The sequence below is a fragment of the Abramis brama genome (assembly GCF_963993115.1).
Source record: "Abramis brama genome assembly, chromosome: 22".
Taxonomy (NCBI): Eukaryota; Metazoa; Chordata; class Actinopteri; order Cypriniformes; family Leuciscidae; genus Abramis; species Abramis brama.
This window is the reverse complement of record NC_139984.1, coordinates 34,975,875-35,003,009: the sequence shown is the minus strand read 5'-3', so window position 1 is coordinate 35,003,009 and position 27,135 is coordinate 34,975,875. Positions and strand designations below refer to the sequence as shown.

The 27,135-nt window shown below is 43.0% G+C and overlaps 1 protein-coding gene across 4 annotated transcripts in view; it reads right to left on the bottom strand.

Annotated features, from left to right (window-relative positions):
* The window catches only part of dlg4b (discs, large homolog 4b), a 55,478-nt gene that overhangs the window by 24,996 nt on the left and 3,347 nt on the right, over positions 1-27,135 (bottom strand). For 2 of the 4 annotated variants that reach the window (XM_084098112.1, XM_084098113.1), the window contains exons 4-5: positions 10,642-10,803; positions 320-370 (exon numbers count right to left, since the gene is read on the bottom strand). In XM_084098112.1, the coding sequence (XP_083954238.1) occupies positions 320-370; positions 10,642-10,803 (213 nt within the window). Of the gene's footprint in view, positions 1-319; positions 371-10,641; positions 10,804-22,053; positions 22,110-27,135 lie in introns of those variants that run through there. The other 2 variants (XM_084098115.1, XM_084098114.1) reach the window with 2 other exon arrangements.

The window sequence follows — 27,135 nt, the reverse complement described above, 5'->3', positions numbered from 1 at the left end:
GCGTTTCAGACACTGAGAGGAAAGAGCTGATGCTGCAGTGGAGATTATGAGAAAATTAAATTGTTTTTTTTTTTACCTTGGATGCATGAGAACCTGAAACAACTGTGGTTGTTTCACAACTCTAAAACAACATTAGGAACTTTTAAAATAGTATAATGGGGCACTTTCAAAACTTGTGTGTCACCCTGGAATAGCCTATTCGACAATGGGCTTAGAATACATAAAAAATGCAGAAAAGTAGATTGTGACTCACACTGATGTCGACAACTATAGAGTATGGTAAGAGTATGGTAAGAGTATGGTAAGAGTATGAGCTTACCAGAGTGGAGGTGGCGTAGTATGGCGCGTGGCCACTGGGGAGCAACACTGGCTGCAACACACACAACAGCAGGACTAGTTACAGGAGAGGACGGGTAGTTACACAACTGAGACTGACGCGACACTGGACTGAAATGTGAGACATCAATCATTCAGAGTGTTAGTGTGCTGTTCTATATGAACATTCTGCATTTATTTTATATAAAAGTTGTAGTAAAGTGACCCCTCATATGATGACATCACAAATGTGAGCCCAGCAGCAAGGAAGAGCATGCGGTCATGGCTACTATTGTTCCTTTATTTAAGTTGTTTTGAAGGTACTTTCGGTATGTAGATGTTGCTATATTATCATTCCTATGCATATTTAATTGTTATATCTTATATCCCAGATGTAAATTTAGTTTTCTTTGTTTCGTGAATTGCACAATCTGTTTCTGATATAGTTGATGCTAACTATATGTAATGTAAAAGCCTTTGTTGTGCTTATGCGAACATGTAATTGACTCTGTACATTTAGGATTCTGTATTTTGTTTTTTTTTACATTTTTACGTTATTCCTTGGGCAGCAGTAAACCTTGGAAACAATCCCTATGTCTGTTGTCTTTGGGAGGCGTTATCTGACTGCATACTCAAGCAAGGCGTTTGAGATAAAGGGGAGAACAGTAAAACGAAAACCTTTGGTGACCAACTTCTAGTTTCTAACTCCATGGCGGGGAGCAAGCTAGCCCATAAGGTGATCTTCCTCCTACGATGTCTAAGTCAAGCTCCAAGTCTAGATCACAGAGGCAAGCATCTAATGCATCATGTTTGTCACGGCGCTCATGAGGCTCATCAGCCATAACCGCTTGAGGCATCACTAGAGACTTTAAGGCTGCTAAAAAGAGCTGCAGCCATTCAAGCAAAAGCAGAGGCTTTAGAAACAGCTGCAGAGCAAGAAAGTAGAGGGAATTCGAGTGTAATAGACCTACCTATAGAGGATACAACAGGATAGTGGATAGTGCTATAGATTCACAAATGCCAGTGCTGGATGGGCCGTTTTATGATAACGGAGGCATAAACGTTTCAGAAGTGCAAAAACCACAGACTACTGAATCCTACTTGCAGCAGGAGGGCTAGTGTGGTTTTTATGCCATACCACCCAAGTCTCAGCCTGTCGATGCAGAGTGTGTGCAGTACCCTACCATTTCGCAATCCAAGGATGTACAGTTTACATGCCCGGCTCAGCATGAGGCATACTTCAAGTCACCTCACGATGGGCACCACCCACGATCTGCACCATTTCCAGGCAGTGAGGAAAGGAGCGGAGACAGAAGCGTGCCACTCGGCTATTATCAGACTCAGTCAGCTACACCTTTACAAGCTGGACAGTATCAAGGTAATCTGTATGCAAATAATCAAATGTCTGATGTCGTCAAGTTTATCGCAAGACGTGAATTAGTGTCTACCGGCCTTACGCAGTTTAACAAACATCCAGATACTTTCAGAGCATGGAGGGCATCCTTCATAAATGCCACTAAAGACCTTAACCTCTCACCTAGCGAGGAGATGGATTTGCTAGTAAAATGGCTGGGGTGTGAGTCAGCTGAGCATGCAAGACAGATCAGAGCTGTGCACATTAACCATCCGTTACAAGGGCTCACTCTGATTTGGGACAGACATTTATGAAACATATGGCTCACCGGAAATGGTAGAAAGTGCTCTATTTGCTAAACTGGAGAGCTTCCCAAAAATAGCAAACAGAGACAGTCACAGACTGCGCGAGCTGGGAGATTTGCTCATGGACATCCAAGCAGCTAAGCAGGATGGTGATCTAATGGGTCTTTCCTATCTAGACACACCACGGGGAGTAAATCCGATAATTCAGAAATTGCCATTCAGCTTACAAGAGAAGTGGCTCACGGTGGGATCTAAGTACAAAGAGGACTGCAGAGTTTCCTTTCCACCCTTCAAGTTCTTAGTAGACTTTGTGTGTCAGCAAGCTAAAATGCACAACGATCCAAGTTTCTTTCTTACAGCTGTACAGGACGAAACTCGCAAACCAAACAGACAGTTAAACAAATCTGTTTTTCCCAGAGCTGTCATCACACAAAAGACACAGGTCTCCTCTGAGAATTCATCAGCTGCCAGTGAACTCAAAAATAAGGTAAATCCAGCAAAACAGTGCTTTCTACACAATAAGCCTCACCCTCTGTTCAGATGTAGAGGATTCAAGATGAAACCTATGGAAGAGAGAAAGTCATTGATCAAACAACAAGGCATATGCTTTAAATGTTGCAGCTCCATATTCCACATGGCAAAGAACTGTGATCAGGATGTTAAGTGTTCAGAATGTGGCAGCGTTACCCCCATGGCTCCATCCAGGCCCAGCACCATGGATGAAAGAACCACAATTCCTGACATCGGAGGATCACGAAGTGAGTGAGGACGTACCTGTGGAATCTGAGGTTTCCTCAGCTTGTACAGAGGTATGTGGAGACAGTCAACTTCCACACTCATGCTCCAAGGTATGTCTTGTGAAAGTATTTCCTGAAGGCCACCCAGAAAAGGCAGTCAAAACGTGTGTGATACTAGATGATCAAAGCAACAGATCACTCGCAAGATCAGAATTCTTCGATCTGTTTGGCATAACAGAGTGTAACGTAGCCCACACTCTCAAAACATGCGCAGGCACAGTCGAAACAGAAGGCAGGCTAGCACGAGGCTTTTAAGTGGAAACCTTAGATGGAAGCTTAGTCTTATCCTACCAGTGCTACTTGAGTGTAACGAAATTCCAGACAATCGCTCTGAAATCTCCACTCCAGAAGTAGTTAGTAACCACAGGAACCTAAAACATCTTGCAAGGTACATTCCAGAGCTCGATCATCATGTTCCCATTCTTCTCCTGTTAGGCAAAGATATGATCAGAGTCCACAAAGCCCATAAGCAAGTGAATGGGCCATCAAATGCTCCCTTTGCGCAAAAGTTGGACTCCGGGTGGGTAATCATTGGAGACATGTGCCTCGGGAAAGTTCATAAACCGACTTTCATCCAAACTTATCACACCAACATTATGGAGAACAGTCAGTCTACATACTTTCACCCATGTCCTAACAACTACACTGTAAAGCAGGGCTATTCAACTGGCGGCCCGCGGGCCAAATGCGGCCCGCCAATCATCTCCATCCGGCACGACGGCACCAACCTCCCTCCTCCTCTTTTCCTGGCGGTGCGGCTAATTTAGTTTGATATTCGCTCCGATTGACCTGAGAAACGTTTTACGTGCGAATATTTCAGCAGTTATTATATGTGTCCCGAATTTATGTCGACTGAACCAGCGATACCAATCATTCGTGAAAGATTCATTCTTTTGGTTCGATTCTTTCTAAACGCGCTTGCATAACGGTCTAAAACTATTCGGATTCATTCGGACCGCTCCGTCACTGAATCATCTGAAGCGGTTTCTCGGTCAGTACAGTAACAACAAAGAGCGCTGTTTTCAATTGTTCCACTAGTTGTTTCAGCACGGCCCAGCACGGAGTTGCATTTACTCCCGGTCCCGGACACTATTATTAAACAGCGTTGCGACAGCCAGTGGGAAGCGTTTCAGTTCGACAGAAACCTCTCTGTTACAAACCACAAATCACTCGATGATTTAACTAGTATTAAATCGGATGAAACAGCCTCAACATTCCCAACAAGACTGATGAGGAAAGCAGGAGAAACATTGTGGCATGAACGGAATTAGAAGACTTTAAATCCCCTAATCACCCTTACAAACATTTTCCATGAAAGTACTGTAGTAATTTACCATGGGTTGGGCAGAAATGTGCAATATTTATATTGAATACTATGTAGTAATAAATAAATATAGTAAATATATATATTTACTATAATATTATATAGTATAATAGTAAATATAGTGATTTATATTGCATTAGATTTAGGTGGGTAGAGGAATATATAATTAAAGGGATACTTCAGGATTTAGCATTAAGCTTTGTATTAGTAGAAAACCTCTAGTATTTTCGAATTATCGTGCTTTCTACCCTCATATCCCCCTGAGATGAGAGATTTATGTATTTTTTGTTTGGAAAAAATCCTCCGATGACGCAAAAATCGCCATTTTGCGTCATCGGAGGATTTTTTGGCCAGAAGCTAAAGACTACAGCCAGTAGTAGGGGCTGTTCCACATGTTCTCAACCCGCCCATAGAGGGTGGGATCTCACTCACAGAATGTACACATAGTGTCAGCCGTCTTTCTTTGGAAGCTAAGCTAGCAGGCTCTTGTTCTGTGGAGAAAGCTGAGTAGTAGGGGTTACCATCCCTTTTTTTCTACTATGTTCGGCCGTCGAGATCATCCAAAATGTCCGGGATTCGGCTTTTGCTTTCTGCAGTCGCCATTCATTGTTTACATGCACACCTTTTGTTTCAATCTAACTGAATTCATTCCGATTGGTGAATCTGAATGTAGTGTTTACATGAACGCTAAACAAGTGATCGGTTGATGTGAGTTTTAACATTGCTAAGAAAATTCCCACTCCTCCGTGAGAGATAGCCTACGAGACCGGTGCGTCTCACAGACGGTGCGTCTTTGACTGCAGCGCGTCCTGCTCATAGGTAATCACTAGTGATGCGCGGGTCGTCTCATAACGGGTTGGGGCGGGTAAAGAAATTTTCACTTTATTTGCGGGGCGGGTTGGGGCGGGTCATTAAAAACAAAATAAAATAAAAATCCATATATGTTGCATGCAATGTCCAGCCTATATTAAATATTTGGGAATATCAATCTAATCATATTTTAGTAGGTTCTTTGATAAGGCCGTAGCAATGCAACTTGCGTGATTTCCCCAAACCTTTGGCGTCACGTGACACAGCTCGCGCAAAGCAGCTCGCGCCAAGCAGCTCCCCCGCCAGCCACAACAACAAAGACGGAGAAATAAAAGTGAAGATGGAAGATGAGGTGCGGGAGAAATTGAGGTCGGGATTTTACATAATTAAAAGAAAAAAAGGTGAATGATGAATTAGATGAATACAAACACTGCATTGTAAATATTGAAAATGTTTAAATCATTATCTTATTAATATGACCTGATTTATGGTTCATATTCAGAATCGTCTGTTATTGCCAGTTTACATGGCGATGTTTCCAAGCACTTTCAGGCTGAAATAAAGGCTGTTTTCATTTACATTACAATGCCTAGTATGTCTATTTAATGATGGCGGGTGCGGGGCGGGGCGGGTTGTAAAAATAGATACAGTGGTGCGGGGCGGGCTGGGGCGGGCCAAATAATTTCATAAAAGCGGGACCTAGTCCACTAGTAATCACGCCACCAGCCTCTCATCGTTCTCCCACGGCCCTCAGTCTCGTCCTGCTCGCCACGGTAAACAAAATGAATGGCGACTGTAGAACGCAAAAGCCGAATCTCCGACATTTTGTGTGATCTCGAAATCCCGGGCAGCGAAGCAAGTGCATTCTGGGAGTTGTTGTCTTTCATCCACATAAGCCAAAATTTTCTGACTTTTTTCTCAGTCTAGAAAGCTCCAAATTCAAAAAATAATTTCACATTTCTTCTACATAAATGACCCATTTTAAATACACATTAATCTTTCCAGAGGTGAAGTATCCCTTTAATGTTTGTTATGAAATTATGTCAGTTTCTTTGTAAAGGTGCGTATAGTTTTTAACTTGTGTTTAGGCATTTTTTATACAGTGGGAGTGAGTAGCCTGTGGTTATCAAGTCTCACTGTCAGAATATTTTCATTTAAGCATAACAATTATAAATAAAATAATTATTATTTCTCACCAACAGCTAGGTTTGTATAATTTATTTATTTGTTCCAAGGAAAATAGTTGTACACAGCTGTATATTATCAAGTTTTTATTTATTATGGTTTTATATATCTGCATACTGTTGGGTACCACATTTCCAAGTAAATACCACACTTTTTTAGGGTAACTGTTATGTTTCAATAAATAAGCTAAACCCCCAAACCAACCCACCGGCCCACCTCAACTTTTACATTTGATAATCCGGCCCTCGAATGAAGCTAATAGAATAGCCCTGCTGTAAAGGATAGATCCCAAAGCGAGTCACTCACCAAGTCCCTTATCAAGGAGAGGACTCAAAGACTAGCAAAATGGGATGTATTTCAGAGAACAAAAGATGATGAGAGAACAGCTCTGTCTGTTGAGGACAGACTCTTTCTGCAGAACATGGACAGAGAAGTCTATAAAGACAAGGAAAATGAATGGTTTGCCCCACTCCCATTGAAACAACCAAGGCAATATCTGCCAAACAATCGTCCACAAGCTGTGGAACGCTTCAATTCACTTCTCCGATCTTTCAGGAAGATCTTTCAGAAGATCTTTTCCGATCTTTTCATCTTCGATCTGAGATGAAAAAAGACTTTGTAGCCTTCATGGAGAGGCTATTCCAAAATGATCATGCAGAAATAACTCCTTCAGTTGGCCCCAATGAACAGAGTTGGTATCTACCTTGTTTTGCCGTGTACCATCCAAAAAAGCCATCCCGGATCCGAGTGGTCTTTGACTCGAGCGCTCAATGCAAAGGTGCATCACTGAACAAGGTTCTCTTGATGGGTCCTGACCTCAACAACAGTCTCCTCGGTGTCCTCATGCGGTTTCGCAAAGAGCCTGTTGCCTTCATGGTAAATATACAACAAATGTCCCACTGCTTTACAATACAATACAATACAATGTTTATTTATAAAGCACAATTTAAAAACAACCGAAGTTGACCAAAGTGCTGTACACACAAAGAGAAAAAAGAAAATAATAAAAAGACTAGTAATGATAAAATGTAAGAATAAACATTTTACATTTTACAAACACCAGTTGTAGAATGGGTATAACACACGAAAGTAAAATCATAAAACAGTGAGTCAAGATATATTAAACGCCAAAGAAAAGAAACAAGTCTTAAGAGTAGACTTAAAGGTCAATAGAGTTGGGGCAATTCTGATATGGACCGGGAGACTATTCCATAATTTAGGGCCGATGGCAGAGAAGGCACGATCTCCTCTATTTTTTAATCTAGTCCTCGGAACTTGCAATAGACCAGAATTAGCTGATCTAAGTGACCTTGACTGAGCGTAAGGGTGTAGCAGGTCTGACAAATACTGTGGTGCCTCATTATGAATGGATTTAAAAACAAACAATAGAATTTTAAAATCAATTCTATATTTGACCGGCAGCCAATGTAGTGAGATCAAGATCGGCGTGACATTTTCATATTTACGCTTCCCGTAAAGAAGCCGAGCCGCTGCATTCTGAAGCAACTGTAGACGTGAAACACAAGCCTGTGGAGCACCGATGTACAATGAGTTACAATAGTCCAGTCGAGATGTAACAAAAGCATGCATGACCGTTTCGAATTTCTTAAGGGAAAGAAATGGCTTCACCTTTGACAGAAGACTAAGATGATAAAAACACGACTTAATCACAGTACTTATCTGCTTATCAAATTTAAGATTAATATCAAACCAAACACCCAAGCTTTAAAGTTCAATCTGCAGACAGGAACCACATCAGGATCTACAACGAGAAACGTATATTTCATGTCTATGTAAGCAATCGTGTACAGAGAATCCGGACAAGCACTAATCCAAAACAATGGCATTATGTGAGGTAAGAGCATAATCCAGCTGATGTTGCAACATGACCAATAGCTCCAACCAAATTGCAGATCACTATCTGGTTCAGTGGACCAGAATTCTTGCATCATCCAAAAACAGAGACTTTCCCTGGAGAACCCTTCGCACTTGTTGATCCTGATCGAGATTCAGAAGTTCGTCCACAAGTAACAGTGTTGCATACCACTGTCTCAAGTCACTCTGAACGCTTTTCGGACTGGAGCCACCTGATCTGAGCTGTTGGAAAGCTGATTCATATTGCACGCTCTTATAAGCAGGGTCAAATCGACACCCCTCAGGCATGCAAAGGATGGCACTGTTGCAAACTTCCTCTTAGTGCTGACACAATACTTCAGAGTACAGAAGTTTTCATACGAGCAGTACAACAGGAAACTTTTGCTGACGAGTTGCAGTGCCTCAAACGGAACGAACCACTTCCCAAAACTAGCACACTTCGAAAACTAGATCCCTTCATTGAACAAAGCGGACTGTTGAGGGTCGGAGGTCGTCTGGTCAAAGCAGATCTAGGTTCTGAAGAAAAGGGACCCCTCATCAAACCGGGTAGGAACCATGTAGCATTACTTCTAAAACAACACTTTCATGAGCAAACGCATCATCAGGGTCGTCACTTCACAGAGGGAGCGATAAGATCTGCCGGCTACTGGATAATAGGAGGCAAAAGACGTGTGAACGGTCTCATCCATTCCTGTGTTGTACGCTGCAGACTCAGGAGGGGCTGCAAGACTCAAAAGATGGCAGATCTGCCTGCCGACAGGCTCAGCATAGAGCCTCCCTTCACACATGTGGGACTAGATGTGTTTGGCCCCTGGTCAGTATCTGCTCGTAGGACAAGAGGCGGCTGTGCAGAATGCAAAAGATGGGTGGTTCTATTCACATGTCTAAGTGTCAGAGCCATTCATATAGAAGTGATCGAGGCCCTAGATACCTCCAGTTTTATTAATGCTTTAAGGAGGTTTCTGGCAATCCGGGGGCCAGTGAAACGGATTCGCTCTGATAGAGGGACCAATGTCATTGGAGCTTGTAAAGACCTGCAAATTTCTTCCAATGTTGATGAAAAGGTGGTGAAACAATTCCTGTCAGATCACGGCTGCATATGGACTTTCAACCCTCCGCATTCGTCGCACATGGGTGGTGCATGGGAAGGATGATTGGCATTGCTCGCAGGATTTTGGACTTCATGTTTCTTCAGATGGCATCCTCTAAACTCACACACGAGGTACTCTCCACCTTCATGGCTAAAGTTACTGCCATTATAAACAACAGACCACTGATACCTGTGTCTACTGATCCAACAGATCCTTTCATCCTAACACCTGCCACATTACTTACCCAAAAGACTGGTCCTAGCTCAGTTCCACCTGGGGACTTTGGAAAGCCTGATCTGTACAAACAACAGTGGCGTACTGTGCAAAGCCTTGCAAACACTTTCTGGGACAGACGGCGTAAACAGTACCTTTCAACCCTACAACATCGACGAAAATGGCAACACCAACAGCCCAACGTTTCCAAAGGATGCATAGTTCTGCTCAAGGACTCTTAGTCAAAATGGAACGATTGGCCCCTGGGCATCATAACGGAAGCTTACCCCAGCCAAGATGGGCGAGTTCGAAAAGTACAAGTAAAAATCATTGGGAAAGATGGACCCAAACTGTTTCTGAGACCTATTAATGAGATAGTACTCCTCCTCCATGAAGATTTGGAATAGACCGTTCATGTTTAAACTCAAGTAAAAAGGTTTGGTATTCCCTGAATACCAGATGGGGAGTGTGCTGTTCTATATGAAAATTCTGCATTTATTCAATATAAAAGTTGTAGTAAAGCGACCCCTTCTGTTCAAAGTTGGGTATTGCATATAATATTGTTAAGTACTTATATGATGACATCACAAATGTGAGCCCAGCAGCAAGGAAGAGCATGCGGTCATGGCTACTATTGCTCCTTTATTTAAGTTGTTTTGAAGGCACTTTCGGTATGTAGATGTTTCTATATTATAATTCCTATACATAATTAATTGTTATATCTTATATACCAGATGTAAATTTACTTTTCTTTGTTTCGTGAATCTGTTTCTGATATAGTTGATGCTAACTATATGCGATGTAAAAGCCTTTGTTGTGCTTATGCAAACATGTAATTGACTCTATACATTTAGGATTCTGTATTTTTGTATTGTGTTATTCCTTGGGCAGCAGTAAACCTGGGAAACAATCCCTGAGTCTGTTGTCTTTGGGAGACATTATCTGACTGCATACTCAAGCAAGGCATTTGAGATAAAGGGCAGAACAGTTAGACTGGAGAGACGAGACACACATGAGGACAGACGGGTCTGAGAGAGAGAGAGAGAGAGAGAGAGAGAGAGAGAGACGGGTCATATTCACTCAACTATGGGTTAACTAAGTTAGTTGACCAGCCTCAGCTGCTTATTCACTGGATCTGTCCAGTGTCCTGACAACAGCTAACAGGCCTGAATTTCAGTCGTTAAAGTTTTATGAATTCCATTGATTAGACGCTTTTTTATTATTAACAATTAATTTAACTTTTAAACACAGAATTTCTGAATAAAATAAAACCGATCTCGCCGGGCCCCCGAGGACCAATCATACCACAGCTCAACCACCGACTGTAAGAAAGAAGATGCTAACACACTCCCATCATGAGCAGGACTCTTACCTTGGCAGGGGACATGTGCATCTGGGGCGTGTAACCGTGGATACCGTCGATGTGGGCGTGGCCAGCGTCACTGAGGTGGAGCATCTCTGCAGACTTCTCTGCAGTCAGGTGGGCGGGGCTGTGCTGCAGGGGCGGAGTCTCCTCATCATGGTAACGGTACTTCTGCAGGGACACAGGAGAGCGTGCGTGTTTAAAGATAACGATAGTTAACGATAGAAAAATCTTTCTAAATGTAAAAGAATAGTGAAGTCCACACCGCAACTATAACGACTTTGGAATCACTTTCAGAACAATTTTTCCAGCTGATGAACGATAAAAACATTGACAGCTGATCAGAATCCATCCTGCTATAAAGAGCTGGAGCATTTAAAGCATTTAAAAAAAACGTTTGTATACTTGTGTCCAGACAAAGAAACACGGACAACAGAGGGTATAATGGGGATAAAAAAAAGGATGTCTATGAAGTAAATGTATCTTATTAGTGGAATATTAAACAAAATATAGTAACACATAGCTCTGGTGCGCGAGCTGATAAGAGAAAAACGCGCAGTGGATTGAGCGCGCAGCGGCACAGACCCGCGAGCTGGTCGAGCGCATCACTTTTTTTACAGACGTCAGTGGAAAGTTTGTAGTTCAGTCGGATGTTAATGGCCAAGAAAGTAAAACCATGATGTAGCTTATTATTATAGAGAGAGAGAGAGAGAGAGAGAGAGCACTGTTGAATGCTCTTGATTGCTGATCGTTCACCCAGCACGTGTTATTTGGATTAAAACTAAATCGTATATGTAAGTAAAACATGAATTACCTGATTGATGTATAACGAGTGATTCCCTACATTATTACAGGACGTGTGAAATTCAAGAAGTTGAACGCAAACATTCAAAGCGCGCGCCCCGAAAACCAGTGTCTCAGTGCGCGAATACTGAATTGAATTGTCTTGTACTGACGAACTCAAGTGAACATAGACAGTATATTTAAATGGGGTCGGTGTGTTCGGTCTTAAAGGGGCAGCAGTCTTTTATAAACCTGCTGCTGTGTTTTAATGTTAATCAAACAAAGCACAAATAAATCACTCACTGCTCTTGAGTAAATAGGCTAGCTTTTGTAACTTTACAAAAATATCCATCTATATTTAATTTATTCAGTAATGAATATGCAGTGTTTTTTTTTCTTCACATTTGATTAATTGCTGTAGTTTTTGTTGTAGTTTCAAAATTGGAATAAAGAATTGATATTTCACTGGTGTCTAAACATCTGAACCGCTGACCCGATCCTCAGCGCTGAGCCCTGCTGGAGCTGCTCTAAACATGTGCTGTGCTATTAAATGAAAGATAAAATATGATAGAGCAATAGAATGAAAAGTGAAAGTAACAGAAGCTCATTCAATGCATTTTAGCAGGCTTAATTAAGCATGTAAACAACTGAAGGAAATATTTATTTGATGAACAAATTAAGCCAACTAATATGATTTATATTCTTTTGGTTTCTCTGCCAATACATCTAAAAATGATAAATGCAGTGAAAATACAGGTTTCGGTTATACGGTATCAGTATCGGCAAGTACCAAAAATGAAAGTATCGGTATCGGACTCATTCTGGAAAAAGTGGTATCGGTGCATCCCTAGTTATTATAATTATCATTATAATTATTGTTATAGTTATCATTATAGTTATCATTATACAGTAGTTATTATAGTTGTCATTGTTAGTGTGAACAGGCCTTTAGCGTGTTTCTGATTGAAACGGACATAAACGACAGACACTCAATAAATAAACACCGTCAAGAGTCACCTTTCAAATCCATGGTCACATTTTGTAATATTTGTATGAATATCGTGATCTTGTGCTTTCTGTGATCTTAGAATCGGTTTGATCTGAAGGCTTCTGTTACTCTAGTAGACAAAAATACACTGTGTGTGTGAATTACTTTACATTTACATAACCGTGAAGTAAAAGCATTCCTGCATCAGTGGTGTTTAAAACACACCCCAGATACTGACAAATATAACATCTGATCATTTAATAATCAAAATCATAAAGGCACGAGTGTACTGAGCTCAGCTCATCAATAACAATATAAAGCCCTTACCTAATATTTAATATGCAATCTAATTTTAATGTTATATTTATATTCATGTTGGTTTAACATGTTTTTTTTATGTAAAAAATACTTTCAATAAAAAAAAAAAAGAAAGTTTGAAGGTAACGATTCTAAACAGTAACAATTAAGAAAATGTAATAGCTTGAATACATAAATATAATAAATAAAATATACACTAAAAATAGTAAAAATAAAAATATAATAAAATATAAAAAATAAAATTGTAGATATAATAGAATTATAATAATATTACCCGTCTGAATGACCTGAAAACATTTGCACTAATCTGTCAAAAACACATCAAATGAAGGACAGGGTCCTTCTCTGACATCACTTCCTGTTAGATGGACTTCCTGTCACAAAACAATGGCTTCCTGCATTTTATAAAACAATAATTTTGCTTTTCAAATATGAAACACACTCTCTCTCTTTCTCACACACACACACACACACACACACACACACACACACTCTCTCTCTCTCTCTCTCTCTCTCTCTCTCTCTCTCTCTCTCACACACACACACACTCTCACACACACACACACTCACTCTCTCTCTCTCTCTCACACACACACACACACACACACTCACACACACACACACACACACTCTCTCTCTCTCTCGCACACACACACACACACACTCACACACACACACACACACACACACACTCACTCACTCACTCACTCACTCTCTCACACACACACTTTTGTGACCGGTCAGACGGGGGCGACACAGAGCTGCTCAGTATTCCACTCAGCGCCCACTGCAGAGCTGATGAAGATGATGTCATCAAAGAGGGACGACACTCCAATCAGACCCTCAACACGCTGCTTTCATGCATTCTGTGTACATACAAGCGTTCATGAGATGCAACACACACACACTACAACATCAATCTGTTAATCTGTTCCACTAATAATATTATTCCTGAGAGCAGAAACACACCAGAATCACCTGAATATGAATATAAAGTTCATAACCATCATAAACTCTCTCAAATGTGTGTGTGTGTGTGTGTGTGTGTGTGTGTGTGTGTGTGTGTGTGTGTGTGTGTGTGTGTTTCCCACGCTCGCTCTCTCTCTCATTCAATGCACGATGCTAGTCCGGTCGCCATGGAAACTGGCTCTGATAGCATGGTTGCATAGCAACTGACATCACCAGGAACACAGAAATAAAGATGAAAGAGAAACAAATGACGATCTTCAGATTTATGAATGTGTTAGTGTGTGTGTGTGTGTGTGTGTGTGTGTGTGTAACTGCAGGATTTAAGCTGAACTCTGCAGCACTAAACCACCTAGTTAGTGTTGTGTTAATTTGATTCCTGAAGAGTGAAACGCTGTGAAGCTTTCAGAAGATTTGATTGAGCATGCGTCATGTTAACTTCTGACACAGCCAATCATGTGGGTTTAGGGGCGGGGCTATTTGTTTACTGACCAATGAAGTGTGTGAATTGAGTGATCAGGAAACATGTTTCAATCAGCATTATTGCAGTTCAACTTAGTGACACTAATGATGCAGAAATACCCAATTCACCTTTAAAACGACACAACTGATTAGCTGATCCTGATCCTAAAAACATTTATGTTCACACACAGAGTCTTCTGAGTCTATTTACCTCAAGACAAAGACAAAGTTCTGTCATGAAACTCTAGATGGCTCAGGCTGATCGGTCCTTAACTCGATCTGCTCGCAATCACATCATTCTCTATAGGGCACAGCTGATTGGTTCCTGCTGTATCACCAGCCAATGAGCTTGCTGCTCAACCTTCAAATACTGGTCAGCATTTGCTGTAGCTTCAGCGCTTCAGAACCCCTCCACCTCCCCCAGCTCCACCTGTATAGATCTGCTACGGGTAACTCATGAGCGCTTCAGAAACCCTCCACCTCCCCCAGCTCCATCTGTATAGATCTGCTACGGGTAACTCATGAGCGCTTCAGAACCCTCCACCTCCCCCAGCTCCACCTGTATAGATCTGCTACGGGTAACTCATGAGCGCTTCAGAACCCTCCACCTCCCCCAGCTCCACCTGTATAGATCTGCTACGGGTAACTCATGAGCGCTTCAGAACCCTCCACCTCCCCCAGCTCCACCTGTATAGATCTGCTACGGGTAACTCATGAGCGCTTCAGAACCCCTCCACCTCCCCCAGCTCCACCTGTATAGATCTGCTACAGGTAACTCATGAGTGCTTCAGAACCCCTCCACCTCCCACAGCTCCACCTGTATAGATCTGCTATGGGTAATTGTGCTATATCGCTCAGCAGCAGCATGTCTCAGTCACTCACAGCAGCGTGTCGTCTATGAACAGGCAGTAGCAAGTCCTGTACTTGCTCTAAAGCAGCAGCAGCAATAACCAACAGCAGCATAAACATATAACAAATACACAATAGACAAAATAGACAATAGAAAATATGTGTATGTACAGGTGTGTTATGTACAAATGTAAGGGAATGTGAATAAGAGGTATGGTGTGCTAAATATCACGTCTAGTTTTGGGTTTTGTTTGATGTTTTCCCATTGTCATGCTCCTGGTTTTGACATGTGCTCCCCTTGTCATGTGTCCCATGTTGTCATTGGGTAATTGTCTTGATTATGTTCACAGGTGTGTCTTGTCTAGTCATTAGTAGTCTGTGTATTTAAGCTCTCCTGTTTGACATGCGTCTTTGTCTAATATTGATGTTTTAACCATTGTTGGTGAGTTCCATGTTTATGTTAGTCAAGTCAAGTCAAGTCTCTGTTTGTTTTGCTCACTTTGGATTATTGTAATAAACTGCTGTTGGGTTCCGCAAACTTGCCATCAGTGACTTCTGTTACACTAAATAAATATGAGTATAAATAGTGTTCTATTTATTAACTGTTAATGTTCATGAGTTACTAAAATTAACTGTTAATGTTCATGAGAAGAAACTGTTCTTCTGCCTGGTCGTTCTGGTGCTCAGGGCTCTGTGGTGCCGACCAGACGGCAACAGCTCAAAGAGGAAGTGGCCTGAGTGTGAGGGGTCCAGAGGGATTTTGCCAGCACTTTTACTCACTCTGGATGAGTACAGATCTTGGAGAGTGGTGAGGGGTGAGGGGTGTACCAGTGATTCACTCAGATTCACCAGTGATTCTTTATTCTAGAGCTGCTATAAAGCCAAAACACTTTACTTTAATTCCCTATTATCAATGTAAAGCTGCTTTGGAACAGTCTACATTGTTAAAAGCGCTATATAAATGAATGAAGATGACTCAGCAGTTCGGACTATCCTCTTTAGTCTTCTGAGGTCTGATTTGGTAGCTGAGCCAAACCATACACTTATAGAAGTGCAGAGGAGAGGATCTGCAGAGGAGAACTGCATCAGCAGCTCCTGTGGCAGGTTGAACTTCCTCATTTGGTTCACTATGGAGTCTATGTGAGTGTCCCACTTCAGGTCCTGAGAGATGGGGTGCCCAGGAACCTGAATGAATCACTGAAGCCGCAGTGCTGTGGGAATAATGCTGGGGGGGTTTCTCCTAAAGTCCAAGATCGTCTCCAGTATTTTGAGCGTGTTAAGCTCCAGGTTGTTATGACTGCACCAGAAAGCCAGCTCTTTAACCTCCTGTCTGTAAGCAGACTCGTCACCGTTCTGGATGAGTATGAGTATAGTGTTGTTTGCTAACTTCAGGAGCTTGACAGAGGGGTCTGTGGAGGAGTAGTCGTTGGTGTAGAGGGAAAGAGCAGTGGTGAGAGAGAGCACCCCTGGGGGCTGCCAGTGCTGATCACGTGGGTGCTGAGTGAGAGTTTCCCCGCCTCACTCACTGCTGCCCATCTGTGAGGAAGCTGGAGATCCACTGACAGATGGACGAGAGAGCTGGGTTAGTTTGGGCAGGAGGAGGTTTGAGATGGTGGTGTTGATGGCCGAGCTGAAGTACACAAACAGGATCCTCAAATAAGTCCCTGGTTTGTCCAGATGTTACAAGATGTAGTGTAGTCCAATGTTGACCGCAACATCCATAGACCTGTTCACTCTGTAGGCAAACTGAAGAGGATCCAGCAAGGGTCCAGTGATGTCCTTCAGGGAGGCCAACATCAGTGTTTCAGATGAGTTCATGACCACAGATGTCAAAGCAACAGGTCTGTAGTCATTCAGTCAGTCCTGTTATTGTGGGTTTCTTTGGGATGGTGATGATGGTGGAGCGTTTGAAGCAGGAAGGACCTTCGCACAGCTCCAGTGATCTGTTGAAGGTTTGTGAAGATGAAGGCCAACTGGACAGCACAGGACACAGACCTGAAGTGTAGGAGGGGGAGAGTGGTTGATCTGGAGGTGTGGATGGGTGTATGGAGAGAAGGTCCGAACGGGTGTGGGGTGTGTGAGACAAGGTTTTTCAAACCTGCAATAAAACTCATTCAGGTCACAGTGCTGGGGGATGGTGTCTTGTAGGTAGTAATGTCTTTCAAGACTTTCCACATTGATGCAGGGTCATTGGCTGAAAACTAGTTTCTCAGCTTTTTCAGAATAGTACCTCTTAGCCACTCTGATCTCCTTTGTCAGTGTGTTATTTGGCCCGCTTAAACAAGACTCTGTCCCCATCCCTGTAGGCATCTTCTCTGGCCTGACGAAGTTGTCTGAGTTTTGCAGTGAACCATGGTTTGTGATTGTTGTAAGTTCAATGAGTCCAGCTAGGAATGCACATATTCTCACAGAAAGTGCACTCGAAGCAGGCTTGTAAATCCAGCTTTGCTTCATTAGTCCATCTCTTTACAGTCTGAACTACAGTTTTAGCTGATTTCAGTTTCTGCTTGTAGGTCGGTATAAGATGAACCAGACCGTGATCAGAGATCCCCAGACTGCCTGTAGGACAGAGTAGGGTGACCAGACGTCCCAAAAAATTCATGACAGTCCCGAAATCTAAGCTGTTGTCCCGAATCCCGAATATGTCCCGGCCCTAATTGTCCTGAAAATTATACTAAAGCAAAATCCTGAATAGTAATTGTCTGATAAAACATTAAAAGCTGTCCGTGGAGGTTGAGTTGTCCTGCAGCCCCCACCTTTTTTGTTTCTTTTTTTGAAGTTCTACAAAGATGCTGTAGGCGCGAATTTAGAAATGCATTGATAAGATCATTTTCATTCATTTGTTTCGTTGACATGGCTGGTGTACCGGAACCCCAACACACCGCTAAAAAGCAAAAACGTCTCTGCCAGCCAGTCATAAAGGAGTGATTGATCGCGGCACTGTGTGCAAAAAAATACTTCGGCCTAATGTCTGAGGTCGGGTCACACAAAGCAAATCATCTACACAGTTATTTAGTTTTCTTATTTAATGACCGACAATGTAGTTGTATTAATAATTTTGGCGTAAGGCTTATTAGCGTTAGGCTATAGCCTGAAAGGTCTGATTTATGCACTGTTACAACAGTCATTTAGTTTTTTTTCTTCCCACAATGACATTTCAGTTCATGATTTTAATGTTGTTGTTTTTTGTGGCAGACTAAAGACTAATGACAGACTGTTGATCTTGAATCTTTTTTTTTTGGAATAAAAATATATTTGGTTCAGGTTTGAAATGCATTATCTTTTATTATAATGTAGTTATGTACTACATATGTAGGCTATGTAGTCTAATATCATAGTAGGCCAGGGAACGACAACTAGCGGCCCGCGGGCCAAAACTGGCCCGCCAGCAATATTTTCTGGCCCGCCGGATTATTTTGGAAGTCCTAAATGCTGCACAAAATTCTTCCACTACTTGAGAAAAGCCGTAGTCGCGTGGCGATTTCACCACCACATACTGTGTGAAACGCCCATAGGGAATCATGCGGCACGGGATTACATTTAAGTATAACTCTGTGTTCACACCGGACGCGAATAGCGCGTCAAATTCGCGCCTGCCGCGTCTAGTTATACGCTTGACCACTTTGTGTCCATTCGCGCGTCAAAAGACGGTAGCGATCAGAACTCTTGTGTACTTTGGACGGAGCGGGCGGTCAGACTGACAATAGCCCACTCCCGACATCTTTTGACAGCGTATCCGCACTTAATTCTGACCACCTGTACACCTAGCTCTGAGGAGCTGTTTGGTACTGAAACCATTGTCAGTCAACAACATTCTTTTTTTGCAAGGATGTTTGAAATAGTTCGGCAGAAAATAGCCTACTTCATTTGTCAGTAGGGCAATATGATTTTCGTTTATGTTGCTTAGAAATTTGAGTGATAGGCTTTGTCCTATTTAATTTATGTTATTTATATTTCATAAATTTTTTTCTGTGGCATTTTTTTTCTCTGCTGACAGTACAATGTTAAAATAGCCTAATATTTATATTTACACGAACACAATTTTTGTATAGCATTTATAATTATTATAGGCTACTTAATCTCCTTCTTTCCGTTAGAGACATTTGAATGTGAGATTATGGAAACGAGATCTAAATTTTGCATACCCATCAGGTCGGGAAATAAAGCGGGTGAACACAGAGTGTATTTTAAGCGGTTGCTGAATAGAACCTTGTGGGAACGGGACGGGAAAAAAACAGTCCCGCGCAGACCTCCTTAAACCTTAGGTGTGTATGTGTGTACGTACGGACTGTAAGCGAATGAGGCATGATTGCTATTCACACCTTTATTAAAATGGCTGTAATCTGTTACCACAATAGTACTTGATCTGTTTAAAATGATTTCCTTGATATGCCTAAGGTGTTAAATTAAAAATCAAAATTAAAATTTGTCTAATCCAGTAATTAATTTTTTCTATTTTTGATCTGAGCACAATCAGAAAATCAGAAAACCCGTCGTTATTCGTTTTTTTCATTTTAGTTCAGGAAATAATGGAAAAACAAGTCGTTTTTCACCTTTTTATTTTTGGTTTTAATTTGAAAAAACGATTGAACGAATGATCCACGGACGGTGACGGACCCATCATATTCCGCGATTATAGGCCTATATAAGAGTATTTAATTTGTATCCATAGGCCTACTCTGTGTAGCTGGCCCGCCATCTACTGGCTAAAAAAAATATTGGCCCGCGGCCAAAGTTACTTGCCGACCCCTGTAGTAGGCCTATGGTACCATAGTAGCCCTTCTGAGGCTTCTGAGTAACTTCTGAGGCTCTAATAATGTACAACTAAACAGAGAGTTTTGCTGAAAACTAAGCCAACATTTCATTTCTACATTACTAATGTCTTGCTATAGATGAAATAAAAGCAGACTTTTATGCACAAACTGAGCAGCAGATGCACAGGATAGTGGGATATCACAGAACACATCTATCAGATGAAGCATCTCTTTGGACTCGGACGGGCCTCCGTATGCTGCCTACAGAGGAAGCTTTTCATTATATGGAGAGCAAAAAAACACTCAGATAATTCTCAAAATATCTTCTTTAGTGTTCAACGAAACAGAAGTCATACAGGTTTGTAAATAAGTAAATGATGGCATAAGGTTCGGTTTTGGGTGAACTATCGCTTTAACCTGTTAAATATATATATGAAAAATAATTTGGGCTATAACTGCTAGAGAATGAAAGCTGTATGTCTAACCAAGTTGTGTTCCAAATTTGGAGTTGAAATCAACAAAAATTGAGCCACTAAAATGTTTTAAAAGTATTGTTTCCATGGCAATTCACTGTCCAATTTTAAAATGGTTTTCACATGATGAATTTTGCGTGTTTAAGCTTTCAATTGATACCTAATTAAGGATGATTACTAAAAAGGCAACAAAACAAAAAAACTACCTGGACAGTTAACAGACTAAGAGCCAATGAATACCTGTGGTGAGCTGAGATCTGGTGGAACGGTGGAAGTTCTTACATAAACTCACACTAGAGGCAAACAAACACACTGCGCTTCAATATCTGTGAGATCTGGTCAGATCAAGCTGCAGGAGCAGATCCACACGATCAAGACTGACACCAGATTTTAGGAACGCTTGCCCATAAACACACTGTACAACCAACTACATGATGCTCATCATCACACACTGAGATCTGCTGCTCCCCCTGCTGGATCCTCATGAAGGTTCATTTACCATCAAACCAGGAGACATGCAGCACAGACCAGTGAAGCCACAACTGCACTCAGTAAAGAACACACCGACACCATGAGCATCGGCTAAAGCTGCATGTGTCCTTGAGGAGATTCAGTTTTGGGAAATGTTCCAAAAAGAACAGCAAAAGCTAGAGTTCTACTAATGATAATGGTCTAGGGGTGGGACTTACATCATAACTGGGAAATGCTCACTTTTGGAAGTGTACATTCGCTGAGGGCGTTCAGTTGTGGCTTGTTTACACTTCACAACAAGAACGATAACTATATCGGTGTCCACACCAGCGGACGATATCGTTCTGTTTATTCGAAGCGCGCCGCAGTGTATAACAATAACTATACCGATAACTATAATAACTAACAATATCATTCTGTTTATTATAAGCGCTGCAGTTTTGTCGTCTGTCACTTTGAATGCTCGACCTCTTTATAGAAGGATGGATTCTGATTGGCTGTCAATGTTTTTATACACACACACACACATACTCACATACACTCTCTCTATCTCATACACACACTCACACACACACTCACTCACTCACACACACACACACACTCACTCACTCACACACACACACACATACTGACTGACACTTACTCACACATACTCACACACAGACTCACACTCATACACACACACACACACACACACTCTCTCTCTCACACACACACACACACACACACACACACTCACTCACTCTCACTCACTCACTCACTCTCACACACACACACACACACACACACACACATACTCACTCACACATACTGACTGACACTCACACATACACACACACACACACACTCTCTCTCTCACACACACACACACTCTCTCTCTCTCACACACACACACACACACACACACACACTCACTCTCACTCACTCACTCAGTGACACACACTTACTCACAGTCACACTCACACTTACTTACTCACTCACACACACTCTCTCTCTCACACACGCACACTTACTCACTCACTCACTCACTCACACACAGGTGAAAATCACCAGTAATACTGAACACACAAATTAAACTGCTCACACACCTGCTTGCTCTTCAGAGAGCAGAAACAGTTTGCAGACCAGCACAACTCCCACACACATACACTGTGTGTTATATAAAGTGAGATGAGATGCTCCGCATACACACAAACACACACACACACACACACACAGACACACACACACACAGCTGTATAAATGAGACGAGAGCTCGAGACGACAGCGGCGCTGGTCGCGGGCTGCAGTATTTAGACACATCGCACACACAGACACACACACACGCGCGCGCGCGCGCGGGCTGCAGCGGTCTTACCTTAGTGGTCACTATACACAGGCAGTCCATGTCAGGACTGAAGGGCGACAGACGCGCTGAATCCCCCCCACCCTCCCCTGTCTCTCCCTCCGCCTGTCGAGCTTCCTCTCCCCTCTCTCTCTCTCTCTCTCTCTCTCTCTCGGCTCGCGCGGGAGAGACAGACGGGTGGGGGGACGCGAACAACAGAGCGACGCGCGCGTGAAAACATGAGCGGAAACAGGAGAGAGGCGGTGGGTGACTACTGTTGCCATAGCAGCAAACTGTTGTTGCTCTGGCAACTGTAGAGCAGTTGCCATGGAGACTGTGAGAGGCTGTTTGACACCCAGGGTCAAAGTTGAAACCCTAAAGACTCGAAGAACCGAAGGATCTTTCATCTGCAGTCCAGCATCCAGAGTGCGAAACTACAGGCAGCTGGTCGTGAGTTCTGATAACAAGAAAATACTAGGCCTACATTTCTTCTACATCAGAATTTCACGTTTTAAGTCTTCATGAAAGGGAAGCTGTGCTGGTAATTTCTTCCCTATTGTGACATATATCTGAGTGAAACACTTCTGGAACAAGAACAAATGTAGGTTATAGTTATTATAATTATTATTATATTTAACGTTACCATTATAGTTATTTTACTTATGGTTATAGCTATCATTATATTTATCATTATAGTTAATGTTATAGTTACAGTTATGGGTCTTAAAGGGATTATTCAATGATGGCATGATGTACTTTTAATAAAACTTGACTGTCTATGCAGTAGAAAGGCAATAAAAAGAGTCTGAAATCAGTGGACATGACTAGAGAACGTCTCAGATTACATATGTAACCCTGGTTCCCTGAAGAGGGAACTCGAACTGGTCGAGACACTGTTTGTTACGTCGTGAAACACGTGTGAAATCAGACCAATGGCATGACGGAACGGCATAGGCAGGTGACGTCATCGACGAGGAAACTATAAAGCATACCCAATCAAACCGCGCTAGCTTCTGATAGGCTGAAGCACGGCGCTCACAGGCATGCAGGGAGTATGGCAGGGTGACGCAGCGTCTCCTTCCCTCTTTAGGGAACCAGGGTTACATATGTAACCTGAGACATTCCCTTTTAAGGGAATTCAAGCTGCATCGAAACTCTTTTGGAGCCCCATACCGCCTGTGGTGGATTTTTATTAAATAAGATAGTAAACTACTTTTTTTTTAGATCTAACCTGTGTTAAACTTCTAACCTTAATTCAACCTGTTAAACTTTTAACCTGACTTCTCCTTTGGGTCTAACATTATGACAACATTTACCTAACTTCCTCTTCTAGGTCTAACAAAATAAGGTCAGGTCTTCTTTTAGGTCAGGTCTTACTAACCTTTTGTTTTTAGCCTGTATTATGTCATGATATATATTGAGTAATCAACTGACTGTTAACCCTTTACAATGTTTTTTGATGATGTTGCTTATGCCAGTAACAGAGGGTAAAGAAGGGAGGGGCTTGCTTTACCAATTGAACCAATCATATTGATAGAAGATGACATGTTAGTCACGCTGATTTTATTTTGATGTGTCTGTCTTTGTCCTATAAAACCTGATGTATTCTTTTGCTTGGGTGAGATTCTCTGAGAATTGCTCGAGTACTCTCCCGGCCGAAATAAAGAACTCAAAGGACATTTGCTGAAGTCTGTCTGTCATTTTCTGCTGCGCAGCAGGTGAGTTAGATTAAAGAGGTAGACTACGTTAGGGAATGTCGATTGGAGACAACCCAGGGAATGTTGATTGGAGACAACCCAGATAGACGTATAGAATAGAAAGGGAATGTCGATTGGAGACAACCCAGATAGTTAGTTTTAGGAAAGATCTACGACACGCCGTACTAACAAGTGCCTGTATGTGTGAGTCACACTAGCACACTAGGGCAAGAGAACTCTGGAACTTGGAGTGGAGAGGACCAGCTTGCCGCATCACAGATGTCATTAAGGAAAGCTTCTGACCGGCCGACTCGTATGCAAGTCAGATAGCCTCGACTACCCACTTACTCATCCTCTGCTTGGATGCTGGGCACCCCTTCCTGGGTGACCCAAAACAGACGAATAACTGATCGGACTTACTCAGGGGAAACTCCTGGCATGATGGAGCTACCTAAAGGGCCTGTAGGTCTCCAATTCCTTTGAGAGACGATATAGCAAGGAGGAAGACAGTCTTTAGAGTGAGGAATTTTTATGGAACCTCTTCAATGGGCTCAAAGGTAGCTGCCGTAAGGCCTCCCAACATAATAGCTAAGTCTCATGCCGGTGCTCTAGTTGTCTCAGCCTCACAATAGCGAAGTCCCATGCCGGTGCTCTAGTTGTCTGAGCCTGTGCAGGTCTCAGCCTCAAAGTAACACGAAGGAAACGTGTAACCAAAGTATATCCCCCAAAGATAACCCACCCAGAGGAGTGTGGAATGTTGCTATAGACGCCACATAAACTTTCAAAGTAGATGGGGATAGACCTGCAGAGAAACACTCTTGCAGAAATTCCAGAACTGTACCAACAGGGCAGATACAGGGGTCTTGCTGACGTTCTCTGTATTATAAAGTGAAGACTCTCCATTTTAGGGCGTACAGTTTCCTCGTGGAGGGAGCTCTGGATTGAAGTATGGTCTCAACAACCTTGGTTGAGAGACCTGAATCTATGAGCTGTGCCCCCTCAGGAGCCAGGTCCACAGTTTCCATAACTCCAGACCAGGGTGAAAGATTGTGCCCATCACTTGGGACAACAGGTCCCTCCTAAATGGAATCTCGAGGGGAGAGCCGTCGAGGAGAGATACCAGGTCCGAGAACCAAACTCGGACCGGCCAATAAGGGGCTACTAGCAACAGACGGGCCCCGTTCTGGCAAACCCTCTCCAGAACTCCCGGGAGCAGAGTGATCGGGGTAAATGCGTACAGATGTAGCCTCGGCCATGTCTGTTCCATGGCATCCAGCCCAAGCCGCGCCGGATGCATGAGGGAGAACCACATGGGACAATGTGTTGTCCCTAGACAGGCAAACAGATCCACTTCCGCTTGACCGAATTTCTCCCACAGGAGCCCACCACCTCAGGAGGAGTCTCCATTCCCCGGGCCTCGACCTCTGCCACTGCTCCCTGGTTTTGATGACCCGCGATATAAGCTGCCCTGAGAGAAAGCAGTTTCCCTTGGGCCCACAGGAGGATCTGGTGAGCCAGTTTGTATAGGTGGCGGGACCGCAGACACCCCTGATGGTTTACGTAAGAGCCCACCGATGTGTTGTCTTTTCGAACAAGCACATGATGGCCTCTCAGGTCTGGGAGGAAGTGTTTGAGCGCTAGAAACACAGCCATCATCTCCAGACAATTTATGTGCCAAGAAAGCTGATGGCCCTGCCACAGACCTTGAGCAAAGCGACTACTCATGATCGCCCCCCAACCCGTGAGAGAAGCATCCGTCATTATCATTACGTGACGACAAGGAGGCCCAAGCATGGGTCCTATGGAAAAAAACCTAGTTTTTCCCATATCCAAGGCATGTGGGCATCACCTCGTGACCTTGATTATGCGGAGTGGGTTTCCCCTCGGGGAGAACCCTTTGGTTTTGGAATAACCACTGCAGGGGTCTCATGTACAACAGGACAAAAGGTATTACATTGGACGTTGCTGGTATAAGCCCCAATAGCCTTTGAAACTGTTTGACAGTGAGTGACTGGCCTAGTTTTATACCATTTACAGCTGAGAGAATCGAAGCTATACGAACAGGAGAAAGACGTACCTGCATGATCGTCGTGTCCCAAACTACGCCCAGAAAGGTGTTTCTCTGAGCTGGAAGCAGCACACTTTTCTTGCCGTTAAGCCTTAACCCAAACTTCTTCATATGTTCTAGAACAACATCTCGATGTTGAACCGCCATGTGCTCTGATTGAGCTAGAATCAACCAATCGTCAATTGTAATTTAATACGCAAATGCCCTGGAGTCGCAGTTGAGCATCCACACATTTTGTGAAGGTGCAGGGTGATAAACCTTGGCTGAAAGGAAGTACTCGATATTGGTATGCTTTGCCCCCGAAAGCAAACCTCAGAAACTTCCTGTGTTATGGAAGGATTGAGACGTGGAAGCATGCGTTCAAATCATGCGTTCAGATCTATCGTCTTAGGACCTGATTTGCGACACGATCTGCTTTAAAGTGAGCATTTTGAATTTAAGCTTCTTTAAGCAGCAATTTAGATGGCGCAGGTGTAAAATTGGATCCAATCCTTTTTTGGAACTATAAAGTACCTGCTGTAAAATCCAGATTCTCTGCTGGGAGGAGGAACCCTTTCTATAGCCTCCTTTTGCCGAAGAGACTTCACTTCCTGTTCCATGACCAGAGCCTGCTCGGGATGAACCACTGTTGGTAACACCCCATTGAATCTGGGCGGGCGAGACCCGAACTGAATTCTGTAATCCTTTTCTACTGTTTGTAGGACACATAGAAAAACATTTGGCTGAAGTTTCCACACTGTCAAAGAATCTACTAAGGGAAACAGTCTCTCGAGACTGGCCTCTGGTGTTTGTCAAACAGTCATGTCGATGCCCTGAATAGGTGAACCGGCAGGTAACAACCAGCCTGACTGCTCTGCGACCCTCCTCCTTGGATCGCTGGAGACCGCTGCGGCCCGAAGCACACAACGTGGCGGGGTTGGCAGAACACCCCCTCAGGGCACTGAAGAGAAGTGGGCATCGTGTAATGAGGCCACCAGGGCTGCCATAGACCACCCAACTGACTTGGCGGTCTCCTTGGTGGCCCGGAGAGATAGATCTGTAGCGCGACGTAGCTCTCTGATTATGTTGATGCTAGCTTCCCCACATTCATCAATGTCCCTTAACAGGTCAGCCTGGTATGACTGGAAAATAGATATGGAATGAAGACATGCCGCGGCCTGACCTGCTGCTGAATACACTTTACCCACCAGCGCTGAAGTGGTTCTTAATGGCTTGGTGGGTAATGTCAGGGATTTAAGCGACGATGCAGACTCAGGGGAGAGATAGCTCGCAAGCGTCTCTTCAGCCCTGGGCATCGCCGCATAGCCATGGTGTTTCAGCCCCATAATATATGAATAGACCGAAGTCTGG